The 22,657-nt window shown below is 48.0% G+C and overlaps 1 protein-coding gene and 1 long non-coding RNA gene across 3 annotated transcripts in view; one reads left to right on the top strand and one right to left on the bottom strand.

Annotated features, from left to right (window-relative positions):
* Positions 1-22,657, top strand: part of MAP2K6 (mitogen-activated protein kinase kinase 6) — a 45,754-nt gene that overhangs the window by 4,399 nt on the left and 18,698 nt on the right. For both annotated transcript variants that reach the window (XM_031598853.2, XM_031598852.2), the window contains exons 2-8: positions 14,114-14,180; positions 15,366-15,414; positions 17,519-17,632; positions 19,161-19,280; positions 19,960-20,076; positions 20,527-20,578; positions 22,526-22,653. In XM_031598853.2, coding sequence (XP_031454713.1) covers positions 14,114-14,180; positions 15,366-15,414; positions 17,519-17,632; positions 19,161-19,280; positions 19,960-20,076; positions 20,527-20,578; positions 22,526-22,653 — 647 coding nt within the window. The remainder of the gene's footprint in view (positions 1-14,113; positions 14,181-15,365; positions 15,415-17,518; positions 17,633-19,160; positions 19,281-19,959; positions 20,077-20,526; positions 20,579-22,525; positions 22,654-22,657) is intronic.
* On the bottom strand, positions 1,291-5,650 carry LOC116232482 (uncharacterized). The gene is made up of 3 exons (XR_004167703.2): positions 3,565-5,650; positions 2,942-2,986; positions 1,291-1,671 (listed from the first exon to the last, which is right to left on the bottom strand). It is a non-coding gene; the product is annotated as an uncharacterized LOC116232482 (long non-coding RNA).

The raw sequence follows: 22,657 nt of genomic DNA, 5'->3' as shown, positions 1-22,657 counted from the left end.
CCTGGGCCAATAGGGCGTGATGGGTGATGGCCCCAAAGGCAGCCCTGTGCCAGTAGGGTACACTGGGTGATGGTTTGGCTGTGGGGTCACTGGAAATTGGAGAAAACTCAGGGCTGCTCTGTGCATTTCAGCCACGGCCAGAGCTATAATTACAAAAGTTGTTTCATTAGCTGCAGAGTTGCTTAGCTCCCTTCCTTAGGGCCTGGCTGGGAATAGTTTAAGAGATTAGCATTATCAGCTAGAGCAATGTTAGCACTAAAGCAGATCTAGGATCCTGGAGCTTTGCCACGCCAGATATATTCTGCAGCAGCAGAGCAGGAAAGGCCATTCAGTACCACTCCATACCCACACACAGTGCAAAAAGGTTTCGGGTTTTTTGCTTTTTGTCTTCCAAATCCATGTTATTTTGCACGTTGACGAGTACAAATGGAAAAGTGCACTGTAATCCTGGCTCAGTAAAAAGCCATTGGGAGGGGGAAGCCTGAGCCATGCTTATAGGGCTTTCTTCTGCCTCAAAGCCAAAACGAAAGCTCTCCTTCCCCCGAAGCAGGAAATCCCAAACACTTGGTTGACGTTTCAGGGAGTTCATCCCATCATTAAGGTCTCTGGGGTGCGAAAGCACTCGTGAGTCATCTCGGTTTTGGAGATGTTGCAAACAGATGCAGCACATCCTCCACGAGGGCTGCAGGAAGCTGCTGGCGCATCCCAAGTGAGAAGCACTGAAGCACTGTGCTGAGCATCCTTCAGGGTTTGCACCCCATAATAGCTGAGTGTGGGGCAGGCACTGCTCAGGCTGCGTTGCTGCCCCAAAACCATCACATCGAGGGCCTTTGCACATTAGGCTGCTGCAAAAAGCTGAGTGCAGTGAAGCCCATGGAGCATTGTGCAAGCAGCCGGAGGGAGCAGCCTTTGCAGTTTTGTATTTGTAAGAAAGATTTCAGGGAAAGAAAGAGATATTTTCTTTTTTTTTTTTCCCTGTTGAAGTAGGAAAACTTCACCGAGCGGAGCTGATCCAGTTTCTTGCTGCTGCTGCTGTTTTGTTAGCCTACTTAGCTTGCCATGTTCTCATCGAGGCTGGGCTCTCCTCGTCTGCACCGCACAGATCAAGAATCATTAGCAGAGCTGAAGCCCAACAAACATCCACTTTTACTGCACTCTGATGAAACCAGTGGAAAAAAACAGTAAAAGTCACAGCTGAGATGCCAAAGATAAGGCAGCAATAGAAAATAAGTACAGGAGTCACCACTTCTGTCTGCAATGAGAGGCCTTCAGGAAGGCTGAACGGGCAGAGCTGTCGTAGCTGCTTTTGAAGGAGAATCTTCTCCTAAACAAAAATATGCAGTTGCACTTCATCAAGCAGTGCTTATCAGTACGCAGTGGCCTCAGAGCACTGTGTGTGGTGGAAGTCCCAATATCTGTGTTGTTGTGCTGTTTCACCCCACGGTGGGTCTGGTCCTGGCTCTGCCCATTGCTGTGCTTGCAGCAGGGCCCATCTGACACTCAGTTGCTTTATGGAAATTACTGCTTCCTTCCATGCAGTTGTTTCTCTTAAATGCGTTTATTGCTTCTCCAGTAGTTCAAGGGCAGATACAGAAAATGACAAAAAAAAAAAAAAAAAGCCTTTTGTTGCTCTGATAGCTCTAAAGTAATGGATTTCCCTCTGGCACAACCCTGCATTGAGAGGAAAAGGAGGAAAAAAAAAAAAAAGGGTTTTCAACCTTTTTCAGCTGAGGAGCTCCAGCACTGACTGCTGGCTCTGCCCTGGGCTTGTTCTGCTCCAGCTCAGTCACCCAGCAGCCCCATCCCACTGAGCTGTGCACCCCTGCCCTGAACAGAGGGTGCATGGGCTGAGGTCCCACAGAGCACTGTGCTGCCCTTGGCATGGGCTCCACACTCCCCAGGCACTTTTCCAGTACTGGCAACTGGAAGCCATTTAGAGGCACACTTTCCAGCTTAGATTTCAACACAGCCCTTTCTTTCTAGTGTTGTTTTAATTGCCTACAATTAGGGTCTCCCATGCTGCAAAAATGGGAAAGAAAGCAAACCAAGTTTGCCTTTGCAAGGGCTGGAGCTGATTTTGTCTTCCAAACTGTGGCCTTTCTAAGGGAAGTGCCAGCCCACGAGAACAGCAGTTGTGCACGCTGTGCCTGCTGGTTTGAGCCCATATAAGTGGCTTGTGCTGTATAATCATAGCATCATTAAGGTTGGAAAGTACTGCTAAGATCACCAACCCCAGCCCACCCCTGTTGTGCCCACTGACCCCATCCCTCAGTGCCACATCTTCGTGGTTTTGGGACACCTCTGGAAATGGTGACTCCTTCACCCTCCCCCCCACTCCCTGGGCATCTGTGCCACTGCATCACTGCTCTTTCAGAGAAGAAAAGTTTCCTAGAACCAACCTGAACGTCCCCTGGTGCAACTTAAGGCCATTAAGGGATGCTGCAGTGGGTTTCCTATAAGCTGGGTAACCTCTGGAGCTTGGGCACAGTGATGCAGCCCCTACTGCACTCCTGATGTAGGATTCCTTCCCCCTGCTCAGAGCTGTTGATGCAGCAGCTCACTCCCAGGTGGACCTCAGCACTTAACTGTACTAATTAAATGTTTTCAGAAACCACAAGATTGACCTTCACTGCATGCCCACAGATTTTTCTCTTATTTAACAAGCACAGGGTTGACGGGGTAACCTATTAAAGGAGAATAGCAGTGCTCTAGATACTGTTGTTTTCCCAACCTGTTCCAATGTGTTTTTTTGCTTTTTAGCTATGGGGCTGGGAACCATAATCCCTTAATAACCTACAGGAGGAGCCAGGCTGGAGATGAAGAATGCTCAGCACAAAGTCTGAGTCAGAATCCTGGGATGTCAGCATCCCTCAGCCTGGAGCTCCCCAGGTCCCTGTGCAAGAAACCACAGCAGCCAACATCCATCCATAGGGACGCTTACCTAATAGCTCTGCACAGCACAGGGCCATCCTTGGGGAGATACCCTCTAGAAGAAAAAAAACCAAAGGCAATTAACACAGAGCTTGGCTGCCTTACCTTTCCCAAGGACAGCACTGATATGCTTATTGCTCGCACAGCTTGGAACCTCTCTGCAGAGGATTTGACTCGCTGCCAAAGGAGCAGTTTTACAAATGAAGGAAAGGAGCAGTGCAGTGTGTGTGTCATGGGAGGACACGGCGGGACAGCAGCATCCCAGCTGCAGGCAGATCCCAGCCCGTCCCTGGCAGATGTTGCACTCAGAGGTTATCAGTTGTAAATCACTTTCTGGAGGTCAGAGTGATTGCATTCACAGAGGTCCCTTGTAGAAGGGGCATTGGGGTCACAGCAGCACCCATAGCAGGGCAGGGAGCGTGCTTCCACCCAGGGCAGCTCCATTCATGTCATAGGCAGCTTCCCTTGGAGCTAACTGTGATTTATCTTTTTTCCCCTCTCTAAAACATTTGGCACTTCCCCCGCAAGAAATCAGGAGCTCTGTGTCAGATAAGGGGCTGGAACAGCTTCCTGCAAGCAGGGAGCATTCCTCCTCTTCTCCCAGCCCAATACCAGCACTCCCAATTACTTTACCTTGCAGCACACACATTATGACTGTCCTACACCAGCACCACCCCCAGGAGCACCTCTTGCAGGATCTGTCCCCAGGATCCTGCTTTTCAAAGGCATTGCCACAGCTGATGCCAAGCAGCAATGAATGGGAGCAGATTCAGAGCAGCTGGGCTGGGAGGGGTCTGGAGATTTGTTTGCTTTCCCTACACAAGCGAAGCTAAACGTGATTTTTTTAATTCATATTCTGATCTTGAAACTCCTTATGCATGTGTTAAACTTGGAGTGCGTGAGCAGAGTCAGTGGTACTGGATGTGCTTGCAGCTGAGCACACACATAAGAATTTACAGGGCTGGGGATGTATTTGCTCCTGGTTGCTAAGTGGGGTGGACATGTGGGATCTGTGTGATGATTTACACCACCCTGCTGCTCTCCCTTGGTTCCTTTTTTCCTATTTCTCCGTGTCCCTGTCAGAAAGCAGTGCTGTACTTGAGAGCATTTGTGCATCTAAATGAACGTGCAGTCACAAACCCAGCACAAGGAGTTCTACAGAGGCTTTGACAGAAGGGCTCCTAAAGGCAGTTCTGTGGTCACAGCTCCTGGCTTAGGCTGGGTGGAGAGGTGCAGCCTGGTGGGGTTTGATCCATGTGGGCCTACGTGGGTAGAAAAACATCTGCTCACTTGTGTCAGGGATGCTTGGCTGGATGGGAAAAAGGACAGGGAGTGCTGTCTTCTGCCAGAGTGCCATGCCGTCATGCATTTTGTAATGTGTTCTAAACTGAAATAAAATGGCATGATAAAAATCTTGCTTTGCTTTATTAGATGAGGTGCAAGCACATCCACACTCTTCGCAGGTGCCTGGCAGAAGAGCTGCAAGTCCCTGCCCTCTGACTTCTGCCTAAATCCACTTGAACCACAAGTCTTCCTTACCAGCTTGAGCAATGCATCCCATATTCTGCATCCTGTATCCTTGGTCCTACGTCCCATATTCTGCATCTGGGATCCTGCATCCCACATCACCCATCTACATCCCGCATCTTCCATCCCACATCCTCCATCCCATATCCTACATCTCGCATCCCATATCCTGCACTTTGCATCCCACATCTTGCATCCTGCATCTTGCATCCTCCATCGTTTCTACTCCAGCCTGCATCCCGCATCCTTCATCACAGGTCCTACATCCTATATCCTGTATCCCGAACTCACTGTGAGTGGGGGGCCCTACCTGTTTGCTGAGAGGCACTGCCAGCAGAGGGAGCATGAGTGAGCTGCCATCTGCGCCGTTCAGAGCGAAGTATCATCTTTAATTGTCTTGGTACAAAATTAAGCAAGCAAGCTCACAGATGAGAAATGAATAGAAGAGGGTTCTTAACGGGGAGAACACAGTCATGTTGGTCAGAATCTCGATCGTGTTGCCAACAAACAGAATTACAGGATCAATGGGCATTTCTCTCTCTACTGTGCTTGGAACGTGAATTGCCTGTTTTATCCAAAGGTGGCTTTTCTTGTGAACAGAAGATTATAAACTCAGATTTACATGCAGTGAACCAGCAGCAGGAAATGGCTCCATGGCACTGGGTAGATGTCCAACGTTTGCAATATGCTGAGGGAGTTCAGTCCATCTCAGCAAAATGAACCTCTCGTGGCTGCTGAGCAGGGAGCAGAGGGAATGTCACCACGCCGTGGGTTGGTGTGGCACCAGGATTGGTGTCCCAGCCACAGAGGAAAGCTGTTCCTTTGGGTCTCAGCTGAGCAGTGGGGGAATTCTGTTCCTCTGTTGAGTTTTCCAGGGAGTGGATATGTTAGTAAGGATGGAAGTGTTTGTAGCTGGGCTGTGGTTTAAGGCTGATGTGCTCCCACCATGGCTAAAGCTGTGTGTGTGCATGTCCTTGTGTCTTTGTGTCTGCGTGTCACTGTGTCTGTGTGTTCCTGTGTCCAAGTGTCTGTGTGTTTCTGTGTCTTTATGCCCACATATCCATCTGTCCCCTTACCTGTCTGTCCATATGTCCGTGTGTCTGTGTGTCCTTATGTCCATCTGCACACCCACACGTGCCAGCCATCCCTCTGCCGCTGGCAGGTGCCCTTTGGCAGTAGAAAAATGAAGGTAGCAGCAATGAGAGCAGCCTCATCCTCCAGCTCTTCCTGCACAAAAGCCCTTTTGTTCCACGGGTAGATTCCAGGAGCTTTTCTCCAGTTTGGATTCCAGCAAACTCCCACTGGAAGCAGACAGCCGATGGTTTGGAAACAGAGTGGTGACTGCAGCAGTCCCTCCCCAAACCCTGTGCGGGCTGCAGGCTCCCAGCAGCAGCTTCCCTGGGTGGCAGTGCTGTGAGTTGCCTAATTGGAGATAGTAGCAAAGCACACAGGCTCCGGGATGGAAAGGTGGTGAAGGCAGAGGGGAGATATTGGTGTAATTTCTGTGCTGGGATTTCTCCATGCTGCTGGCACATCCTTCCCAGAGCTCATTGCAAGAGCCCTGCAGGGATGCTGTCCCCAGTGCGGGGTGCCCACCTGGATGTTGGGGTGGCCATGAGTGATTTGTGAGATCTGGGGCATTTGGGACAGGAACAGACTGGAATGGGTTTTTCACTGTAAGCAAGCTATATGTGCAGGCAAACTGTCCAATTTTGCTTTTTTTTTTTCTTTTTTTTTTCTTGCACATGACATGTTTTTCTGCAGGCATCCCCATAACCATTGCAGATGGGTTTGGAGGTATACTTGCATGGTGCTAAGGAGAATGGGACCACAGATTCCATGCAACATGGGCAGCATCCCCCAGCGGCTGCCCATGGCTCTTCACTCCAGTGGGTGTGAGTCAGAGCCCAGGCGTGTTTGTGCCTTAACTCGTTATTGCAGCACACCTGAGTGCTTGGCACACGCAAACAAACCTTGTGCAACGTGGTCACGGCCAGGGTCATCGGAGCTGGAACCGGAGTGGGCACATCCCTGCAACCTGCCACCTCCCCTCTGTGTGGGATGTGCCCAGGAGGGATGTGCTGCACTGTGCTGGGGGGATTGCTGCCAGCTGTGTCCAGCTGTGTGCCTCTCTGTGCTGGGACGTCGCTGCTGCTGGTTGCACCCAGCTGTGCCCTTTCCCCTGGCCACTGAACTGGGTGGATGCACATGTGGGATGCCTTCAGCCAAAGTGTTGTAATAGAGTTTTTAATATGAAAACCTCCTGTGACCTGTGCTGAAAGCCGTAGGCAAGCAAAACTCTCCTATCTACCATCTCCCACTTGCGTTAGAACCTGAAGTGTGATGGATTTGATGGATTTCGGGCTGTTTTGCATTGCATCTGTTTTGGCTGGGAAGTGAAACCCAAAGTCTCGGTTCACTTTTGGCTGGTGGGGATCTGGGGAGGTGTAGAATTGGCTCACTAGGATCACAGTCATTAAGGTTGGAAAAGCGCACTAAGATCTCCAAATCCAACCCCAGCCCACCCCCATCGTGCCCATAACCACATCCCTCAGTGCCACATCCCCATGGTTCTGGAACACCTCTGGCATTAGTAACTCCTCCATTCCCTGGGCAGCTGTGCCATGGCATCACTGTGCTTCTGGAGACTAAATTGTTCCTAATATCCAACCTGAACCTCCCCTGGTGCAACTATCACCTCTCATCCTACATCATTGCAGGACTCATGTCAAACCCCAGTCACAGCATCCCTTCCATTCCAAAGCTCTTAATGCCTCCAAAATGCAGAGGTGCAGCTATATGAGAGGGTCCAATGACCTCTTGCAATCAAAATATACAGGCATACAGGGAGAAATGGCAGCCCTCTGCTTTCTGTATTGACACAAATAAACACGACAGCCTGCAGCCTGTTTGCAGGATGTGTTAAGAGAAAAATGGGCAGAGTACAAGAGCTGAGCCTGAATCAGGAAATTACCTTCCAAATTGAATTACGGAAATACAGAGCTTATTGAAAGGCAGGCAAATGGGTTCTGATATTTGCACAGTTTGGTGTCGCTGCTGTATGGTTCAGCACTGCAGGAGCACACAGATTAGCCTGCTGGAGCCCTGAGTGCAAAGCTTTCTGCATGGCCTTCCTCACGTGTTTCGTTCTTGTGCTGCTTTCCTGACCCGTCCCTTGCAAGAGGCTGAGCTCACCCTGCAGCACACCCAGAGATCTTTGCATTGTGTTTGCACCCGGGCAGAGCTGACACGGGCTGGAAACGCAGCTCTCTTGCATCGGAACACAGCAATGAGCAGCAGGGCGTTGCACAACCTTCGCACCATGCACCTCCTTGCAGAAACCCTGCTATTTTGGTTTGGGGCCTCTCCTGCAGGGTTGATTACAGGTTGCAGGGTTGAGTCATAGGAGTGAGCAGAGCCTTGCAGCAGTCCCAGCAGTGTGGGTGCTAACAGTGTCAGCTGGGGCCATGGGATCGTGGTGTGGGGCAGCAGGAGAGTCAGTGTGGGGTGCTGCTGTGGTCAGTGGGAATTGTACTGGGATGCATGCAGCATCCTCTGCTTGCAGGCTTCCAGCTGCACAGCTTTCCAGACGTTGTCTGGCCAGATAGGGATGCAGGGTTTGCCGTCACCGTGTTGTTAAATGGGACTAATTGATGGATTGGTTTTGGAGAAAAGCAAGGGAGGAGTGGAGGGCTGAAGGTCAGAGGAAGTCAGGGCTGTGCCCTGGTCTCTGTGCCTGGCTCTGTGTTTCAGGCACATCCTGACTCCGGATCTTGCCACATCCATGACAATCACAAAAGCTCCCTTGCTTTTCCTGCTTCCTGTCCCCAAATGTGGTTTCTAAGGGGAATTAAAAAAAAGAAAAAAGAGACAAAGACAGAGAAGTGTGAGCTGCAGCACAGTTATGGAGTGCAGCTCAGGGGCTGGAGCTGGGATCCAGGAGCTGGGATCTGGAACCTAGGATGTAGGAGCTGGGAGCTGCTTCAGCCCCTTTCCCAGCAGCCCTGCATTGAGTTGTTAAGGAAACAGATTCCAAGCTGGCTGTTTCCAAGGAGTTCTTGCAAACAACATGAGGGAGGATGGGGATGAAGGAGAAGCAGAGTCTTCATCCCAGCAGTGCAGTGATGGAGGAGCAGCCACAAATGGCCAGGCTTGCTTATTAGCAAGGAGAGAGCGCGTGAATTATTTTTCAGGGAGGCAAATAAAGCACAGCAAGCACTTTAGCCCTTCCCTTGGCTTTTGGTTGAGCCTTTAAGAGCCTCTTGCATGCTAATTCCTTTAACAGGGAGCTAGAAAACAGATTTTCAGGCCCACTTTCATGGTGCTTGCACGGACACCACGTGGAGCTTTTGGTTTCATCCAGAAATAAGGGCTTGTCTGAAGCTGTGTGTCCACAAACTGGGGGTGTATGGAGCTCAGCTACTTCCCCTGCCTGCTCCTGCTTCTGAGCATCACACAGCCCTGGAAATGTGATGGGAGGAGATGGAAGTGATGGGAGGAGAGCTTCCCAGGAGGCTTCCATCAGCTCCAACCATTTTGCATGCATTAACCTTCAATAATTTTCAAGCGTAAAGAATAGAGCTACGGAATGATCTTTAGTAACTCAAAACTTTGGGTATTTTCACTGGAAGCCTGCAGAGCTGGGCATTTGCAGGGCGTATGGGACCTCAAAAAGTAATTCTAATTTCTTGGTTGTTCAAGAGGTGTTTCAGCCTGAGGTTTTGCAGCAAGCCATGGTCATGAGCTCTCAGTCTTGCAGAGGAGATGCTGATTTACCCTTGTTGTATGGAAATGCACCAAGCATCTCCGTTCTGCCCTCACTTTGGATGGGGTGTTGTTGTGAGGACACACAGTAGGGAAAGGGCATCGTTTGGCTTTCATGAGTTCTGAGAAAACCAGACAAAAACTCAGGAATTGTAACGATCTCTTCAAAAGGAGCAGAAAGAGGCATTTCTCTCCTGTGAAATTTTATCATCAAACTCTGTGCTAAAGAGTGTTTTGTGAAAGAAAGTGCTGCTGCACGGCTATTGAACATGGCTTTAATAATAAATTGTGGTGAAGACAGAACTGGTTAATATCCTTTGAAGGAAATAGGAGCTTTTTGTGGCAAGGAACCATTTACTTTGGATTAAATCATAAAAAGTTTTTGACTGCAAAGAAAAGTCTGGAGATGGGGAATGGGATTTTCCTTCAGAAGCAAAGGTTTGTTTTCTGCTACAGCATATGTGGGCAGCAAATTCCTCTGTCTTCCTCTTTATTATTCCCCATTATGTTCCCTGCCCTTCCTCCATGAAGCTTTGAAGTCTCATTTTTCAATATTGATATTTAACATTGCTCTAATAGAACGGGGCCAGCCCCATTAATCTCGGCGCAGTGGTGGGAAGAGGTTAACAAGCCGATTGGAGGCTGTATTTTTCTCCCCTCCCGGAGGAATTGGTTTAAGACCTTCACAGGGAAGTATTTAATGTGTTTTCATTAAGTCAGTTTTTCTTTTTCCTGCTGTAGTTTTGCCTCCGGACGTGGCTCCAGCAGCGATGCTGCAGTGGGGCTGAAGGGAAGGGGGTTGGAAACAGAGGGGCTAAAGGTGAGGGGTTGGAAACCAAAGGGTTTAAAGACGGCCACTGCAGTACATCGTGTTTGTAACTGCTTGCAAAAGGAGGTGGATTTAAGTTATGCACACCTGGGGTGTTCTGCTGGATCAGAACAAGGGTCTGGAGATGTCTCTGTGCACTGCTTGAAACCAGTTTTATTATATGTATTTATACATATATATATATATTTAAAAATATATATATTTTTCTCAGTTACTCTTAAAACTTGGCTTTTGAGGTGGGCGTTTGTGAAAGCCTCTGCACGGGAAATTGCAGGGGAGAGCTTTCAGATGAGCGTTAGCACGGAAGCTGTAAGGCTGGTGGGCCACTGGTGGTTGTTCACATGGAAAACTCACAGCTTTTTGGAATGCTGGGGAGCAGATGTGCAGTCACATCTGTACGTCAGACCGTGAGCCTTCTGCACTCTGTGCAATACCTCGCTGGGGCTTTCCATGCTCAGAGCTGCAGTGAACCCTTCTACTGATGCTGAACACCTGCCCTGTGCCACCTGCTACCCAGATCTGCAGTCTCCCAGAGCTCCATTTCTCTGTTAGATGAAGTTGGCCACACTGGATTTAAATTTCCCGTGAGGGATGCAGGCAGATGCACAGATGTGGTGATTTTCTTTAGGAAGCAAAGCTAAAAATAATAATGATTCATAAAAATGCTGTGAAAAATACCATTTTTTTTCCAGTGGATGGAACAGGTAACGTCCAATTTGCTGTGTGATTGAGCTGCCTCCACGTTTGGAGCTCTGTACAGATGACTTCTCTCAGCAAGCTGCAGTTTCATCCAGCGTCGTTGTTCAAAGCTGGTGTCTGCTGTGGCAAACTGGAGGCTGTTATCTGACAGCTTGTTTGGCAGTTGTGATTGAAAAGAACTGATCTTGGGACTAACATTTCTTTTCAAAAAAAAACCCTTCAGACATAAGTGCCTCAGACACGTGGGACCCAGCACTGCCTCCCTTCCTGGGGTCTCTTGCTGGTTTTCCCCATGTATTGCTCATTTGAGCACTGGACCAGCTCAGACCACTTGCTTATGCCCTCCCCATTGTGCATATTCAAAGCAATCAGGGTTAGTTTCTTTTTTTTTTTTCTTTTTCCCCTTTTCCAACACATATGCAAGGAATGGTTTAGGCACTGGGTGCTCTGTCCCCATCCCTGCTGCTCACCCTCCAGGGTCCCCACATCTTTGCAGAGCATGCTGCTTAGGCAGGGCTGTTGTCTTGGAGCAGATGAGCATCCCTCATGCATCTGGGAGAGCCAGCAAGGGGGTCCCTGCTGCATGGTCAGGATGGCTCATGCTTGCTTTCAGGATGACTAACTCTTCGTGGTTAGGATGGCTAACATTTCATGGTCAGGATGGCTGATGTTTTATGGTTAGTATGGCAAACTCTTCATTTTAGGATGGCTGATGGTTTATGGTCAGGATGGCTAATGGTTTATGGACAAATGTCTAATGTTTATGGTCAGGATGGCTCACGTTCCATGGTCAAGATGTCAAACTCTTGGCGAACTCTTCATGGCCAAGATGGCTAATGCTTCATTGCAGGATGGCTAAAATTCAAGTCCTCCCACAGCAGTTCCCACTCGCAGTCCTTCCCAGCTCAGTCCTGACCCATGTGTTCTCTGTGCCGCTGCCACTGCTTTCTTCTGTCTCAAAAAGAAAACCCCAAAGAACTGTTAAGCTGTGTCTGCGTCTTGGCAACTCAAACATGTGAACAGATTGTACTTCAAAAAAATGGCAAAGTTTCAAAATATTGTATTCTGTGAAGAAGAGACAAGGAAAATAAACTCCCCAAAGTGCAGATTTTATTTCACCAGAAGGCGGAGGGCTTTTAATATTTATTTGGGTTTGTCATCTTGCTACTTAGTTCTTCTGCTGACACCACTTGTGAACCATGGTAGGATTGAATGCTGCACAGTCTGTTCTGATTCATGTTCAAATTAGGGTAATTTCCATTTGGTTCATTTATCCTCTCCTGGAGCCACCTGAGAGCAGCTCGTGAGGTATGACTGCAGCACCTGAGGCTGTGCAAGCAAATCCATCAAGGAAAAAAACAGAGGAAAAACAAAGCAAATATATACTTGCTTCCCTTATTATTTTGGTGGCTGCGTGCACATCACTGCAGCAGTGTGGATGGATGGGTGGCTGATGTGCAGAAGTAGTGGTGTGCTAAGAGATGGCTGCTGAGTCTTTGTAGAAGTTCTGTCTTATTCCCATATGCAGAATGAAGATGAAAATACTGCCTTCCTTATGGATTTGATTGTGTTGTTTGCTTTAACTGTAAGAAGATGCAGGCAGGTTTTGGAGGCAGAGGTGGGATGGGAGAATGGGTGACTTCCAGGGAACAGGGGTTGTTTGTTTGCACTGCAAGTCCTGTGTTTGTGAGATTCCTTTTTAAGCTAAAACATGACAACATCAAGAGCACCGCTATGGATTTAGCATCTTGTTGGATCCCACGTGCACAGCTCGGGCGAGAAATGGGATCTGACATAACAGGGTTGGTTGCTGTGTTGTGCCTTCTATGTGCAACTGGGAAACTGAGAAGCAAAAGGATCACAGAACAGCTCTGCGAGCTGTAGAAATTCCTGCACTTGTCTTCACATTTATCTGTACTTCTTTTCAGAGCAGCTCCTACCTCTTGGAAAAATGGAGAGCTATTCCTCATGTTTCTGAGCGACCTTCCTTCTTTTAGTTTGCCTTTTCTGTGTTGGACCTGGAGCTCCCTGGAGCTCCCGTTGGTTTTGTTGTTGTTGTTGTTTGGTTGGTCGGTTGGTTTTTTGCTTTGTAAGTTTGCTGCTCTGCAGATTTCTAGCAACAATAGCAAGTGTGCATGGCGGTTTCCCATGAATGCTTTTCCCACGAGGTGTCAGCTGGGCTGCAGCAGCCTGTCCCATCCTGGAATTGCTCTTTGCCAAGCAGAGCGAGCGTAGTCTTGTCTTTTGGAGCAAACAGACAAACAACAACAAATAAAAAGTTGGCAGTCTGCATTGACTAATTGCTTCAAAAAGGTCATTTTCAGAGCTGGGTGCTTGCACTTTGATCTAGCACCCCTCCAGCACTGGGATGCACACACTTCTATCGACCCGGGCTTGTGTCAAGGGGAAAAACAAACTCAAACATGAAGGAGAGCGTTGAGAATAAAGAGTAAAACTCATGCTTAAAAGAAAAAGTAATTGATATAAATTGTTAGGTTGAAAATGTTTGATGCCTAAATTAGATGCCTGTGACTTTCTGGGGGGCACCTGGGGTTTTCTTACACACCCAAACAGCCAGAGGTTTACCTTAGGGTTTTGGTGACATGACTTATGTTTTCAGGTCATTCTATCCATGAATTCAAAACCCTGTGTTGAAGTGTGGCTGTATACGTTTAGTCATAAAAAGCTTCTTGTGTTTCTCTGTCTGCCTGGCTCTCGTGTCTGCCTGCTGGACTCCCTTTCCAGCAGAGGCTGCATTTGAACTGCTTCAGAGCTTGAGCTGCATCCAGCTCAGAACGGCTTGGCCGGTCAGCGTGAACAGAAACAAATGGCTTTGAAGCCTGCAAACTTCATTCTGCTGTATTTTTGCTGGGTTTGCATAACTTTAAAGACCAAGAGGTGAAACGTCAGTTTGAACAGAGTCAGAATGTAGCTCTGGACGTTCGGATTCAATTTGAAAAAGGTTTTTAATCCTGCCGGCGTTCACAGTTATATATCTGGAATGGTTTAAAATCTGTCGAAGAAACATTTGAAGGGGTTCTACGTGGGTAGGGCCGATGGAGGAGAAATACTTTTCTTTTTGCATTTTCACATGGGCTGCCTTTGCCAGAGCTCTTGCCTGTGTTCTGTACCAAGTTGGCAGCCAGACCGTGCAGGTCTAAATGAAGCGTTGCTGAACAAAGGCACTTTATGTTTTGAACTCTGTGCCCTGAGTCTACACCACCAGCCTGGCCTGGCATTTATGTTAAATAAGGTCAACAAATATAGGCAAGCTGTATTTCGCAAATTAACCACCACCCCCCTCCCACCAAAAAAAAAAAAAAAAAGGCCTTTCTTTAATTCTGCCTCTTTCTTGTTTCATAGGCAAGAAGAGAAACCCTGGGCTGAAAATTCCTAAAGAAGCATTTGAGCAACCACAGACGAGCTCCACGTAAGTCACCAAAGAGTAACAGAAAATAAAAAGCAAACCATGGGCTCCAGCTGCCTTCCAGTGTTTGTGGGAGTGCTGCTGGGGCTCATCGCTGCAGGTCTGGGTAATAAGACCCTGCCCAAGGACAGTGCCTGGGTTCACTGTGGCACCATTAGACTGTAATTAGCAACCCTTGTGTTTTTGGTGTAGCCCCGTTGCACCCTGCCTGTTGCTGCCATGGTCTGTGTCTCATTTGCTGCTTCGTGATGTGCCCAGGGAAAGGAAAATATCATGGGCATCCGATCTTAAGCTGTGTGGCACTTCTTCCACCCAGATTGATTTGGTCGAGGCATAGAACCACCTCTCTTTCCCTATCTATTCAGACCTATCTATTCAACCTTGCAAAAGAAAACATTGTGTTTTTATGGCATTTTTTTCCAGCTCCAAGCTGCCTGGCTTTCTTGACTCCTTGAGGACTGCCGTCTGTCAGCCCATTACCTTGTAGTGGTGATCAGAGCTCCATCCCTTTTTCTCTAAGGCAGTCCCTGGGCATTTTGGAGCAGCAGCCTGTGAATGCACACCATGAGAAAGCTGAGATCCTAATTTTTGTGTTCGTTAGAGTGGGTCAGATCCCATGCTGTGTTCATGGCATGGGCAATGTTTTTGGCAAAGACAGTCAAGTTCTGCATGCTGGAAACAAGGTGCTCCCCGAGAGCCCCATCCCTGGCAGTGCAGAGCTGACACCTTCCCTTCCCCGGGAGAAGGTGAAAGATGTGGTGAGAAGCTGAGCCCTCCCCATCTTGCCTTTGCTATTTCTGGAAAGGATTAATGGAAACCAGCTTTTGCTTTTGACCTTTATACCCACTTAGTCCATATTTCATATGGGCTGACAGAGATTTGGTGTTTGTCACCTCGCTTGCCTTTCCTAGGACCAGGCTGCAGTCCCAGCCTGCTGGAGGAGCACATCCCACACGGGGTATGGATGTGAGGAATGCCAGCTCAAGCAGCTGCCTTCCTGACACCTTTTTGGGATGACTTTGAGGAACTTGGTTGTATCTATTGATCCAACAAAGCTAAGAGACCCACCAGATGTGAGGGCTGCTGGTTTGCTGTGCAAGGGGATGGCCTGGGGGTTGTAAATACTTGTTGAGGGAAAATAGGCCCTTTAAGCAATATTTCACATCTTTTCTCTTTTCTCTCCTGCAGGCCACCCAGGGATCTAGACTCCAAAGCCTGCATCTCTATTGGCGAGGAGGTAAGCCTGGGGGTTATGGTGAGGAGGAGACTTTGGGGACAGGTGACCCTCCTGCTCCAGGCATGCTGCTGCTGGCATTGCTTCCTACTTAACCGCAGCCAAAATAGGGCAGGTTGGCACACACCAGCAATTTACATGTGCAGCCCTGGGGCAGCTGCAGAATGCCCTGTTAGTGGTCCTTGCTACTGACCATGCTCCAAGTGTTCACCCATCACTCCTGGGTCCCATTTGTGTTTTCCATCTTGGAAATTCCTGCCTTGATCCGGATGAGGTGCAGCTAATCCCCTGGAAATATCCATTACAATCCAAGGGGCTGCTAGCAGCGGATTTTACTCTCCTTTGCATCTGCTTTGCTGATTTAAAGCCTTCATCCTAAGTATTTCCCTTTGCTAATACTAGAGGCCTTCTCCTCGAGAGTCTTAACTTAGGGTAGATCTTCCTGTCCTGGAAGTGAAACCTGACAGCATGGAAACCCGTCCACCTGATGCTATAAAAACACAGCAGGGAAAAAAAACACCCCAAAGCAAGGACAGCTATTTTGATACGAGAAAATGGCCCAGCAGCATTCAGCAAAAGGCTTTAAAGCTGGGCAATAAATTTATTTAGGTGCAAAAGATGGGCCTCAGTGTCAACGAGTTAATTTATGAAGTGAAATACTAATGCAGAGGTGTTTTATATCGTCTGTCTTTGGATGCTGTTCTTTCATTTTGGATCTGGTATTTTCCCTGGCATGGGGAGGAGCTGGGAGGTGGACAAGAGTGTGAGATGCCTCTGGAGCACAGCAGTGCAACCCGAGGCAGAGCAATGCTGCTGCTGGAGCTCCAGGAAAATCCCTGCTCCCTGCAATCCCAGGGAAGGGGAACATCCATCCCAGCCCTCCCAGTGCTCTGTGCATGGAAGCAGAGAGGCAGTCTTCTAAAACACAACACTTGGGCTTTCTTATGGATGCAGATGTGTGGCTATCTCAGGGAAGCCAACGTGCAATGGCTTGAATTTCCCATGGACCCATCACTTATTTGTCCAGCCAGTTCCTTTAGGATGCTCTCCCCTCTTCCTACACTCACCCCAATCCCTGGAGAAATCCACTTTCCCCTTCTCCCTTTAAACTTCCCTGCTAATTTGAAGAGCTCGGAGCACGTCAAAGTGCTTTCCTGGAGAGGGTCCCATGGAACAGTAGCAGCAGTGTCAGGCAGTCAGCGATGCTTAAATCATGCAGAAATGTTGAGGAGGGCTCCTTGTGCAGGGGATGGAGCCTGAGCACAGTAACACAGTGTATGGGCCCGTGCAGGCACGGGTCGGGCTGCAGGATTTTTCTGCTGCGCAGGCAAAAAGCGGTGTGGGATTATGTGCTGTGAATCAGTTCATTATAACCCGCTTCTTTCTGTAGGATGATTGACTGATGTGGTGGTGCCTTCAGCAAACAGAATGGCTGGTTTTTAGTAGCGAGAGCATAATTTAAAGATCCAAAAATAATAATAAGCAAAAAAAATATAAAAAAAAGAAAAAAAAGGAAATAGGGCTGCTGCACAATATCACAGCAGAAGGGAGAAGGGCAGGTTAAAATGCAAGGCTCCAAACAAAGTTATCCTTTGTGTAAGGCCAGCAGAAGGAGACCTCCAAGGCTAGACAAAATAAATCCTTTGTGGTTTACAATTGGGGCACACTCGGCTAGCTTTTGGGCCATCTGCAGGTCTGAAGAAATAAGCCTTGAAACAAATCGGGGATGCTTCCTTGAGTGTTTGAGGGAGGAGGGAGGAAATTTAAAAAAAGAAATAGAAAAACTGAAGGTGATTCCTGGGAGGAGGCTGCTGTGGGGTTTTCCATCCCATGTCCTAAAGGATGGGGAGGCTGCAGGTGAGGGGTGGGAGGATGCAGGTCGCATCCCACCAAGGAGTGCTCCTTCCTGCATCCACCCCAGAGCTCTGCTAATTACTGTGAAGTAGTTAATCCTCCATACAGCTGCTGGGGGCCATGGTTTTGTTCGTAGCCTCATGGAGCAGATGGGGAGGTACCCAATTGAGATGAATTTACATGCTCAGGGTTAGGTTGTAGGGGAAGGATGCTCCTTGCAGCCATTTCCTTGCTAATGGCTTTCTCCCTGCAGAACTTTGAGGTGAAAGCTGATGACCTGGAGCCCATCTCCGAGCTGGGACGAGGTGCATACGGGGTGGTGGAGAAGATGCGGCACATGCCTAGTGGGCAGATCATGGCAGTGAAGGTAGAGTCAGCCTCCATGCTTTGTGTGTGTGTTACCTGGACCAACTTCTTTCCAATTGGAATCTTCTTTCTTCTCAGGGGCAAAGAGTGCTGATTCATAAATTCAGTAGATTCGGGCCCCATTTAACAAAAAATTAGGTGTGTTGAAGAATGATACATAATATAGCTCAAGCATCGTGGTTCATCTGAGTAGCAACATGTCTGTCTTTGCTAGGATTCTAGAAGCAATTTGCCATCATTTCTTTAAAGTATGCATGTATTTTTCTAGCAAACCTCAATTCAGACCTCTGCACAGTACTAATAAAGAAGACTGTACTGTAAATTCAGTTGCATAAGATCATTTTCTTCAGCTGGTATTGTTTTAGTTTCTTTGGAATGGGGAATTTTTGTTGGCTTTTTTTTTCTTCCACAGTTTGTCTGCTGCAGTGGGGTCTTGGTTCACAACAGGTTTGTTGATGCTATTATGAAAAGTTTTCATAACAGCAGCTTTGACTCATAAGCCTGCAGCTTAAGGAAATAGTCATGGGAAAATTTGTACCTTGGGAAAGGCCAATTTTTACAGGACTGAGTTTTAGCTCAAATTTCCTTTCAGAATAAGAAAAAAGGCGAAAAAAAGATGCAGAACTGGAAGCTATGAGCAAACTGAAAGGAAATTCTTAGCTCCTCTGTTGCGACTAGACCTTGCTGTTGATGCTGGGATGTGTCTCAGGGCCGCCATGCTCTGCATTTTCTTTTCTTGTTCACCATACTGCAAAAGACCTCTTTGAGAATGATGAAAGAAGTGAAGAAGATATGGCAGGGACATTCAGGCTATTGCTTGCATCTGCAGAACTGAATAGAATCATAGAATCTTAGAATTATAAAGTCATTTAAGGTAGGAAAAGACAACTGAGATCAACTAGTTCAACTGTCAAACTATAACAACCATGCCCACTAAGCCATGTTTAATTCCATCATTTCTGATCTTGAATGGCTTTAACCAAGAAGCCTAAATGCATGTGTGATATGTGTTGAGCCCATTCATAGTGTTTCCCTACTAAGGGGCTGCAGGTGTTCCACATAGATGACATCTCTTCCCTGGAAGACTGGGAAATGCCCACTTGCTAAACCATGAGGAGCACATGGCCCTGGGCTCTGGGAATGATGCCATCTTATCCCAAAGTCCGGTGATGGAATAGATGTGCACTACAGCTTCAAAAGTCACAGCTTTCCACCAGTCTAGAATTTGATTTCCTGCTCCCTTCTCCTCTCTTAAGTCACAGTTGTTGTAAAGTCTTTTGGGTGTTGTAAAAATGGATGACATTTGTAGGCACAAGCAAAACCACCTGCATTTTGAACTGAGGTGAGGAGACCTCTTCATCCACCTTCTGTGGCATTTGGGTGGCTGTACTTGGGATGTGCCAAAGACAGAGGTGTGACAAAGGGTAAAGGCACGATGTCAAGGCATGGTGGCCAGCCTGGGAACCATCACCTGCAGCAGCATGGTGCAGAGATGCTTCCAGCCAATGCTAAACTGCTTTGTGTTCCAGCGCATCCGAGCCACGGTGAACAGCCAAGAGCAGAAGAGGTTATTGATGGATCTGGATATCTCCATGAGGACAGTAGATTGCCCCTTCACCGTCACTTTCTATGGAGCACTTTTCCGAGAGGTATGGCACCCTGCAAATTGACTATGCTGGATCCTCTTCCAGGCTCTGAATTGTCTGGGTTTGCTCCACATGCAAGGGTTTAAACTAGATATGAGGTATGATAGGATTGAAATTTGCTCAACCTTGGGCTGAAAGTCTTTCATTTACACTTATTTCTTGGTGAGCAGGGAGGGACTTGGTGTTGGCTTTGTGTGGTGGGGATGCCCAAGTGCCAACGATGCCAGTTTGATCTGTTAGTGTTAATATTGTCCTGAATTGTCCTTGACTTCCTCCACATGGAGTAAAAATATGGAAAGCTTTGAAGTGCAAGATTTATTGAAGAGATTTAAGTGTAGCTCTACAGAGCTGAACGTTTCCTGACTGGGCATTTGCAGCGTGACCTGAGCATGTAGGAACCTCAGTCCTGATAGCTTTCAGGACTCCTAAATTACAGAGACTCTGCTTTGGGAAGAGGCAGCAGAAAATGAACCTTAAATGGTAGAGAAGGTGGACGGCACTTAATTCCAGCTGGGGAGACAAGAAGTGGAATACCCACTTCAGTTTTGCTGAATGACTTTTAAATGACAGAAAAAGAGCCAAACAGAACAGCAAAGGAGGACAGTGCCAAAGAGGATGATTGCACATGAAAGGAAAGCGTGATCCATTCCATAAGCAGATATTTGCTTTTTTTATCCTCCAGGGAGACGTGTGGATTTGCATGGAGCTGATGGATACCTCACTGGACAAATTCTACAAGCACGTCATTGACAAAGGCCTGACGATTCCTGAGGATATCTTAGGGAAAATAGCCGTCTCTGTGAGTATGAGCAGGGCGAGGAGGGAAGGAAAAGGATGTTTCTTTTCTGAGCCAAGTCCTGCATCACCAGCCTCCCAGCAGTGTTTGCACTGGGCAAGGTCCACAAGCCAGCCCATATGGACGTTTCTAGGTGGCTTCCAGTATTTGGTCTTGGGTGATGTCATTTATAAGCCATAAATACCCCCCAAAAGTGCCTGTGCACACTGCCTCTAAGAGGCGGCACAGTGTTGGGTGTGGGGAGGACCCCACAGATTCCTCTATCTTCCCATTAGGATTCTGGCACCCTGGGAGATCCCTGGGTGCCTGCTGTCACCTCAGGGTGCAGGACACAGGAGAGATGTAGCTCCTTCCCTCCAGGCAGGTCCAGTGAGGATGGGGGGGAAGGCAGTCAGCATTGCCTCCCCACCGCAGTGCTGCCAGCTGTGATTCACTCTAGATTTGTTCTTTCAGATTGTAAAAGCACTAGAACATCTACACAGTAAGCTCTCCGTGATCCACAGAGGTAAGAGCCAGGCTGTGCTGCTGTTTGTCTGTCCCATCAGCCTCCTGCAGCCAGGCGCAGGGCTCCCAAAGCACCCCAGATGCTCTCTTTTATGACTAGCAGAAGGCACGTCAGAAGAAATGTCTGCTGATTTGCTCTTTAAAAACTCCATGCTGGAGCTGGAGCTGGAGCTGGAGTGAAGTGGGCTCCAGCCTGATTGTGTTGGCAGAGAAAGAGCTGTTTGCTCTGGATTACATTTCCCTAATCCGTGGTCTGAATCCACGGTGTGCTTCACCACCTCTGCAAAGTTAAAGCAGACTTTTCCTTCTGACTTTGCTGTGCTCTGGATCAGGCTTTGTGCAGACCTCTCCATTCTGGCAGTGCCCTAACCATCCCCATCCCCTTCTGTGGGCTTCCCCAAACACTAGATGGGCAGTGTGTTCCATACTTAACGTAGAATCATAGAACATAGCTTCAAATGAACTCTAGAATGCTCTTTAAGCATTTCTCTTTTTGCATCTCATGGATGCCACGAAAGAAAGAAATTTGCAGTGTTGCTGCTTGATCCCTTTCTTTCTAAAGGATCATTTTCAGTTTGTTACGAGGAGGAAAAAGCCCTCTCTGGAGTGTGACTGCTGGGCCAAGGGGTGTCCAAAGGGAACAGTTCAGCTCCAACAAGTGGTCGTGTTCTGTAGATACTGCATGTGGCTGGAGGTTGAGTTCTGCCTTCTGTGTCGTTTGCAGTGGGTGGAAAAATGCTGCTCAGCTTCTGGATTTCTGTTTGCTTGTTTGATTTCCCCTGAAAACCATCTTATTTTGAGATAATAACAGATGGGTGAGAATCTCAGCTACCTGAGGCTTTTGATGGCAAAACACTGATGAGAGAGTGGTTGTTAATAATCTGTAATCCACTCAGTTCTGAAGAGCAAGACACAAAGCAGCTTCTGGTTTCCTTTTCAGCTCTTCTTTTTCATAGTTTATCACATGTAAATAGATGACCTTGTTGCAGAAGTGACCTCTTCTTTCCGGGTGTCAAGATTGCTCCCTTCTGAGGATCAGACCTGGGATGAGAGAAGATAGAAGCCTGTGTTGGGCGTATAAGTCAGATCAGCAAATGGACTTTGTGCTGAAATTCCACCTGGGAGTAGCCCAGGCAGGGAGGATTCCCCACTGCACAGGAAAGCCCCTGTACTCCAAGCTGGATATCACTTTTGGGTTCTTTCTGTGCCTTAATTTCCCTTGCTGATGGTGATTATAACCACTTTCATGAGAATTATGCAAACACGAAGGCACCAAGGATTACAAGGCCATGATGGGAAGCAGATAAATTGGCAGTAATAAATAGCTGAGACGCTTGCCTGATTTCCATAAGGTGTGGAGCACCCACACGCCTGCTGCTGTTAACACTGCCTTCAAGCTTGGGATCTTTAAATTTAGAGGCCACTTCTGAAATCTTGATCCTCATTTCAGTTTACTGCTTCCTTCTTCCACTGCGACCCTCACTGCTCTTCACCCCCTCCTGTCTGCCTGTCATCCCTGCCCTGTGGGTTTTCCTTGTCCTGACACAAGAGCATCCTCACTGGAAGCTCACCAGTGCTCCAGCCTTGCACAGACATTCCCTAGAGATGTCTTCAGCTCTGCAAAGCTGTTCCCTGTGAGCGCTCTGATGTCTGTGGCCAGCCCTGGCTTGCTGGGATGTATTGGCCGTGTACAGGGTTTCTTCTCACCTCCCAGACCAGTGAGAGGAGCATGCAAGTGAAAGGACACGCAAGACATGCAGTAGGCCCGTGAGGCAGTCACCTGGATGTGCAGTCCCTGCAGCCAGCTGGGCTTCTGCTGTGTGTGCAGTGCTGGGGTTTGCGTAGGCACCTTTGGTGCCCTCTGCTGATAAGAAGCTCTTTGGCTTTTTTTGGCTTGGCTCAGCCACCCATGCGTGACAGTGACTGTGGTATGTGTTCCTTCTTGCAGATGTAAAGCCCTCTAACGTGTTGATCAATACGCAGGGGCAGGTGAAAATGTGCGATTTTGGAATTAGCGGTTACCTCGTTGACTCGGTTGCTAAAACCATGGATGCAGGATGCAAACCCTACATGGCTGTAA

Source organism: Phasianus colchicus, chromosome 20, assembly GCF_987193195.1.
Source record: "Phasianus colchicus chromosome 20, bPhaCol1.hap1.1, whole genome shotgun sequence".
Taxonomy (NCBI): Eukaryota; Metazoa; Chordata; class Aves; order Galliformes; family Phasianidae; genus Phasianus; species Phasianus colchicus.
This window is presented reverse-complemented; position numbering and strand designations above follow the sequence as displayed.